At 38.4% G+C, this 7,661-nt stretch overlaps 1 protein-coding gene across 1 annotated transcript in view; it reads right to left on the reverse strand.

The window, feature by feature from the left end:
• The window catches only part of b4galnt3b (beta-1,4-N-acetyl-galactosaminyl transferase 3b), a gene marked incomplete in the record, with an annotated part of 26,098 nt that overhangs the window by 9,668 nt on the left and 8,769 nt on the right, over positions 1-7,661 (reverse strand). The window contains 3 exon segments of the mRNA XM_014003495.1: positions 4,770-4,837; positions 4,926-5,026; positions 5,439-5,529. Coding sequence (XP_013858949.1) covers positions 4,770-4,837; positions 4,926-5,026; positions 5,439-5,529 — 260 coding nt within the window.

The following is a 7,661-nucleotide window of genomic DNA, read 5'->3' on the forward strand; positions in this document are numbered from 1 at the left end:
GTATAAATAACTATTTATATTTGTGTACTAGCTGTTTAGAATGTCAAAAAGCCTGTGTTTTTATGGTTATTAACAAAGTTTGTGTACTCAGACCAGTAATATTTGGGGTCACAAGTTTTTGCCATGGGTATTTTGTGGGTCAGAAGATAAAAAGTTTGGGAACCACTGCTGTAGATAACATCAAATTGAAATAAACCGCTCAGAAACATGCCTACTCTTGTTTATTTGGCTCTGCTTCTACAGCAGCATTTTGATCTAATTAAATCGATGGCTATATTTAGATGTATTGTTGAAAAAAAATACACTTTGAACAGAATGTTATCTCTGCAGCCTGGCCACCGGGTGGATTTGTATTATAACAGAGCTTTGAGAAGCAAAAAAAAAAAAAACCAGGAAAAATCTTGAAAACTCATCTCAAAAAGTGTTAGCAACTATTGAATTGATGATAAAAATACTCCAATGATCAATCAAATCAATCAACGTTTTTGCACCTGCAGGTTAATTGAATTACAGTGAAGTGATTTTTAATTCCAACAAACACAAGAAATATGACATGGACATACAGTAGACCCAAAATGATTAAAAAGTGACCAGGTGCTCAATATAAAATAAATACAGCTTTATAAACAATATCAAAATAACAAGAGAAGAGAAGATAAAATCATGTAGGACCACATAAAACCCAATAGGACAAAATAAAACATATTAAAACAAGATGAAATGAGATAAAAATGATCAAATCAATCAATATTGAATTTCTGTTAAATTGAGTTTAAAAAGCTGATTGCAACAGAGACAGAGCTGGTTTTAAAACACTTCGTTTTACATTTTGGCACTAAGTATCTGCGTCCTGATGGGAGGAGCCTGAACTCGCCATGCAGAGGATGAGACACATCTTTCCAAATGCATCCAGACAATCTCTGGACCTGCCTGGAGAACAGGGATTCTGGATTTAGTTGCAACTCTCCTGTCAGTTTACTGGACCACTTTACTATTTGGTTCAGGGAATTCTTGTTGTTTGGAGAAAGACTGCCGAATCAAGACAATAAGCTAAAGGATAAAACCGATTCAATAAAAACACCATGGAGTCAACAGAGTCGTGTCGATGTCAAAGGATGACAGTTTTCTGAGACAGAACAAGCGCTGGTTCCCTTTTTTATAGACAGCCTTAAAGTTTGCCTCAAAAATCAGCTTACTGTACCAAGATATTTCTATGTTTCAGCACATTTCACTGTCTGACCCTTTAGACAAGTCATTTTCTGTGCCTGAGGGTGTTTTCTAAAATCAAAAAGCATATCCTTAGTTTTTTGACTATTTATCTGCAAAGGGGACTCATCACAGTAACCACAGAGCCGTGGCATGTTTCGTTTTCATGAAGCAAACAAATGATGACAGAGTCATCTACGTACTTTAAAATACAGCAGGTAAAATAAGTATTGAACACGTCAACATTTTTCTCAGTAAATATATTACTAGAGGAGCTAATGACATGAAATTTTCACCAGATGTYGGTAACAACCCARATCCATACATACAAAGAAATCAAACCATAAATGTCCAGAAATGAAGTTATTTGTAATAATGTGGAATGGCACAGGGAAAAAGTATTGAACACACTTACTGAAATTTATCTAATACTTTGTACAAAAGCCTTTGTTGGCAATGACAGCTTCAAGACACCTCCTGTATGGAGAAACTAGTGGCATGCATTGCTCAGGTGTGATTTTGGCCCATTCTTCCACACAAACAGTCTTCAAATCTTGAAGGTTTCGTGGACCTCTTCTATGAACTCTGATCTTTAGTTCTTTCCATAGATTTTCTGTTGGATTCAGGTCAGGTGATTGGCTGGGCCATTCCAGCAGCTTTAGTTTCTTTCTCTGAAACCAACTGAGAGTTTCCTTGACTTTGTGTTTGGGCTCATTGTCTTGCTGAAATGTCCAGCCACGTTTCATCTTCATCATCCTGGTAGATGGAAGCAGATTTTTATCAAGAATGTCTCTGTACATTTTTCCACTCATCCTTCCTTCAATTATTTGAAGTTTGCCAGTACCATATGCTGAAAAACAGCCCCACACCATGATGTTCCCACCTCCAAACTTCACTGTTGGTATGGTGTTTTTGGGCTGATGTGCAGTGCCATTTGACCTCCAAACATGATGTGTATTCTGACATCCAAACAGTTCAATGTTGGTCTCATCTGACCAGACTATATTCTCCCAGTATTTCACAGGCTTGTCTAAATGTTGTGCAGCAAACTTTAAAGGAGCTTCAACATGCTGTTTCTTCAGCAGTGGAGTCTTGCGTGGTGAGCGTGCATACAGGCCATGGTGGTTCAGTGCATTACTTATTGTTTTCTTTGAAACAATCGTACCTGCTAATTCCAGGTCTTTCTGAAGCTCTCCACAAGTGGTCCTTGGCTCTTGGACAACTCTTCTGATAATTCTTTTCACTCCTCTGTCAGAAATCTTGTGAGGAGCACCTGGTCGTGGTCGGTTTATGGTGAAATAATGTTCTTTCCACTTCTGAATTATGGCCCCAACAGTGCTCACTGGAACCTTCAGAAGTTTAGACATTCTTCTGTAACCGATGCCATCATTATGCTTTGCAACAATAAGGTTGTGAAGGTCTTGAGAGAGCTCTTTACTTTTACCCATCATCAGATGGTTCTTGTGTGATACCTGGCCATCATTTGGGACTGAACCAGCTGATATTAACTTGCACTGACAAGGGGCAGGCTTGCTTTCTAATTACTGAGAGAGTTCAGCTGGTGTCTTGGCTTTCCATGCCTTTTTACACCTCCCTTTCTTCATGTGTTCAATACTTTTTCCCTGTGCCATTCCACATTATTACAAATAACTTCATTTCTGGACATTTATGGTTTGATTTCTTTGTATGTATGGATCACTTGGGTTGTTACCGACATCTGGTGAAAATTTCATGTCATTAGCACCTCTAGTAATATATTTACTGAGAAAAATGTTGACGTGTTCAATACTTATTTTACCCGCTTGTAAGCCTGCCATCCCTGCTGCTACGGCACATGTTCGTGTAGAGGATAAACAGGAGGGGCGACAGAACATGTCCCTGTGGGGAGCCAATGGAGGAACAGACCTGATCTGACAGAGAACAACTCTCACTCTCACTCTTTGTGTCGTGTTCCTTAAAAAATCTCAACCCACAAGATTAAAACCTGTCAAACTGTTCTAAAAGCCTCTGTACTGAAACGTGAGGCTGAATGGTGTTAAAAGCAGATGATAAATCGATAAATAAAGGCTGTGAATGGGTTTCCTTTCCTTTAAGATGTTTAAAAATCAGGTTCACTAAAGTGACTGCAGTGTCCTCCAGTCATCTGTGTGATCTAAAAGCAAACTGCAGAGGATCCAAATCAATTTCTACTTTCTTTAGGATTTCAGACCTCATCCGTTTCACAAAGGCTTTCATCAAAATAGATGTCAGTGTAATAGGTCTAAAATTTTTAGTGCTTACCGATGAAAAAGCCTTCACTATTTCCATATATTCAATACTAAAATGACAGCTGTCTTCAAGTTTGTGACTCACTTCCTGCATTTCTTTGCTAAAATCAAAAACATCCCTAAAAACATTACTAAACTGGTCTAGACTTTGAAACCTGAAGTGTTTTCTGCTCAGTTACATTTGCATTCACAAGCTGTGACACATTTCCAGCAAACTAGCAAATAAAATTTCTTCAGACAAATCTGGCTTTACTGTAAAGCTGAGTACTTCACGTACATACAGAAGGACATAAGGAGATGCTTTTGTTATTTTTAGACACCGATTTGATGCGTTCAAATAGAAATCTCTGCAGTAAAAGTTGAAGCTGTGTCGATTTAGTTTTGTTGGCTTGGAGAAAGAAAAAAGTGTGTTACAATAAACATAATATACCTGCACCAAATAGTCAACAAAAGTAACTATCTACTGACAGATTCTGAGAAAAAACTGCCCTGTTTTAAGTTTACTTCGATAATCCAAATCAGGACATTCAAAAAATCTGATCCTTATCTGATTATAAGGTAAGACAACTGAAACCTCACACCTGCATTGTTCTGTCATTGTTATAAAAACTCAGGTGAAATACAGAAGCAAAAAATAAAAAGTAGGTACATACTGTAACCCAAGAAATGAGGTTAAGCAACAGCCAGGAAAAACAACTTCTATTTAACCAGAAATTCTGGTTCTTTGCTGATTTGGATTATTTGGTTGAAGGTTAAAAAAATAAGGAAAAAAAAAACAGAAAAAAAAAATCAAATGTTGCTGCCTAATCACCGTAGACAAAGTCATTTTTAATTGAGAAAAATTTGGACCCTTTTATTCTACGGTGTTCACAACTAGAAATCAAGAGTTCCAGATTTTCTAAAGACAACAAGAACACGTTTAGGGTCATTTTGTGCAGTCCACGCATAAATCCCAAATAACTCCACAGACCTCTTCAAAAATGGAACGTCATGATTAAAAAATCTTCACGTCTTGCTTCTGCATTCTTTAAATATTCAAAACTCTAAATCATGAAAAAAGCAGCCACAGAAGGACTATTTCAGTAATTTAATCTAAAATAAGCATAGAAGACAAAATTTTTTGACGTTGAAGCATTTATATAAATAGATCAGGTTATTTAGAAGACCTGTTTTAACAATGATTCGGAAACCCTGGAGGCAAATTATTTTATGTTACTTTGTTTTTTTTCTCCAACACCGTAATTTACTGTAGAACTGTAGCTGAGATTCAACATATGAGTCATAGCCGGAACTCACCTAACCGGTTTGGAGGTCTGACTTGCGTATTTCTCGAATTCACCCGGGACTGTCCATTCTTTGCCGGTCTATAAAACAACAAAACACAAGTACGCAATTATCACACAACGCCTGCAATGAGGAAACCACTGTCAGTCAAGGAGGTGACACGAATACCTTTCCAACCCATGCCAGCGGCTCCAGGTTGAGGGGGGAGGCGTCCGTGCTGAGCCAGAACTCAGAGTTGTCATCAGAGCTCAGAGCGAACACAAATTCTCCTGGCAGAAAGGAGACAAATGAAAGCGAGGCGATTAACACACAGAAGAGGTACAGTATGAACATTATGTGAAAAACTGAAAAAGTCATCAGAATTTCCATCTTTTATAAAAATGCTAACTGAATTATGAGGGTTGAATGTGGCTAAAACCGAATTGTTATAAATAAAAAAGCTAAAACCAGTATAAGAATAGGTAAAAACTAAAAGTAACAAAGGTCAGGCTAAAAATAGAAAGATACTGGCTGAAGGCAGTCAGTGGCTTGCAAACAACTAAAACAGCAAAGGTTAGCTAAAAGTTGAAAGTAGCAAAAGGCTAGCCATGGGCTAAAAGTAGCATAGGATGGCAAAAATATCAAAGTATCAATAGGGTTGCTAAAAACGATCAAAACTACAACATTCACAAACTGAAGTACCATCAGCATATGGATGCAAATAACCAAATATCCTGAGCCCATAGTTGGTCCACTGAGGAGAGACGGCCAGTTTCTGCACCGTGGTTCTGGACTGAAAGAGGAAAGGCAGAGAAACAGAAAATCAGGCTTGTTGTTGGCTCAAAGTGAGAGCATACTGTAATTCACAGGGACACAAGGATTTCACATGTAGATGTAGAATGTGCTCTCACATAAAATGTGTGCATATTTGCAAGTGTGAATGTGACTACATCCGACCATAGAGGAAAAATGTGTTTACCAAGGTTTAACGTAGGGAGCTGTTAAGGTTAAGATATTAAGGTTTTAATTTGGCCTGCCAATATTAGAACAACTTTAAATGTGCAGCATTGTTGTTTAACTCTGCATTGTCAGAACCTTTTTACAATAACTCCATATTTTTTCCTCTGTCTTTAAATATCCTCTGTCAACACTATCATCTAAAACATTTTTTAAAAATACCTGACTGCTTGGGAAGCTAAACAAAAAGAAACAAAACATGTTGCCCACCCCATTTCACATCAAAGTTACTGCTACATATTGGGACGACTCTCGAACCGCCACATCAAAATACAGCTCAATATAGTTAACCATTTTTTGTGTTTACTTTTAGATAGCTGTAGCAGTCATTTTGATGTTGAATCAGTGCTGGCCCATTGCATAGGCAGTATAGGCAGCATAGGCAGTATAGGCAAATGCTAAGGGAGCTGTCTAGCTACGGGGGCGCCACATACAGTATGGGAAAGAAAAAAGTATATCTTTTTATCAGAGTAAAATTGATTTCGTCTGTAGAAAAGTCCCTCGTTACTCAAGTTTATGAAGGTAATTTGTTCTGTGGGATTCTCAGCTGCTTTGTTATTAGATGAGGTTATATGATGCAGATGGTGTTTCCTGAAAGTATCATATGATGCAGTCAAGACTAACTACTGGTGCTCAGTGTGTTAATACAAAACAGAATAAGGATAATAGAAGTTTCCGTTCTGATCTCAGATAAAGCTCAGGTTAATGTCTGGTTTTCAGTGTTATACCTTCATAAAATTGTGATTTTATATTGTTTAATTAATCCCAAGAATACAGTAAAATGCTCTTCAAATGCCTGGGGAAAATGCATAGTTTTGACTTGATTTTTTACAAAGTTTTCTGGGTTTTACAAAGTCCCCCCACCCCCAGAACTGCTTCAGTCCACAGCTGCTGGTTAACATGAACATTGCTGTCAGTAGATGTTGGCAGGTAGACCTCTGATATTTTGTTTCAAATGAATTATAATTGTAACTATTTTAATTGGTCAAACTGGTTTCTAAAGATAAAAATAATATCAAAAACAAAACCTCATTTTGGGTGTGACTGTAAATTGGTAGTAAAATTTAGAAAACTGCACACGGGGCGCCACATGAAACTTTGCCTAGAGTGCCTAATTGGCTAGGACTGGCCCTAAGTTGAATCCAAAAGTTACTCAGCAGTACACACGCATCCATTGATTACCGTATTTTTCGGACTATAAGCCGCGACTTTTTTTCTGAACTTTGAACCATGCGGCTTATAGTCCGGTGCGGCTTATGCGTGGATTTTTTTTTTCTTCAGCCACCAGGGGGCTCTTATGCTCCATTTGCTTCAACCACTCGCTTAAAAAAAAAAAAAAAAAGCGATCCCTTCCAGAGCCGACTGTTGTACCAGGAAGCAGCGATTTAAAGATAGTCAGTGGCCAAAAACTCACAAAAGGGGATAAAACAGACATTTTTCACGGTGGAATCTGACTGATAAAAACTTTGGAGTTTAATCCAGGACCAGTTTGTGGATAAACATCGAGTGAAGAGCTGCTGACTTTTTTTTCCGGCATTGCACTCTCTGGGGAAGGAATCCCATGCAGTGACGTATGCTGGAGCAGGAGGGCTTTCCCAGCAGCTGGGCTCTGGGTTTCTCAGGGGAACTATGAAAGGTCAGTGCGAAAACAAACGCCAAACAATCACGTGACGGCGCGTCGACCGGTCGACAGCTGAGCGACCGTACTGTCAGCTTAGCCAGAGGTGTAACGCCATTTTGTTTTAGCTAGCAGCAGACACAACATGACGGATCTTCGACAGACACGATATTGGACAGTATGYRGRYMCACATCACGGATTCGGTGAAAGCAGCCATCAAGAAAACAAACTCAATTCCTGCTGTTATTCCTGGAGGTACAACAAAGTTTTTGCAACCCCTGGACATCAG

This window comes from Austrofundulus limnaeus, unplaced genomic scaffold (genome assembly GCF_001266775.1).
Source record: "Austrofundulus limnaeus strain Quisiro unplaced genomic scaffold, Austrofundulus_limnaeus-1.0 Scaffold19, whole genome shotgun sequence".
NCBI classification, from domain to species: Eukaryota; Metazoa; Chordata; class Actinopteri; order Cyprinodontiformes; family Rivulidae; genus Austrofundulus; species Austrofundulus limnaeus.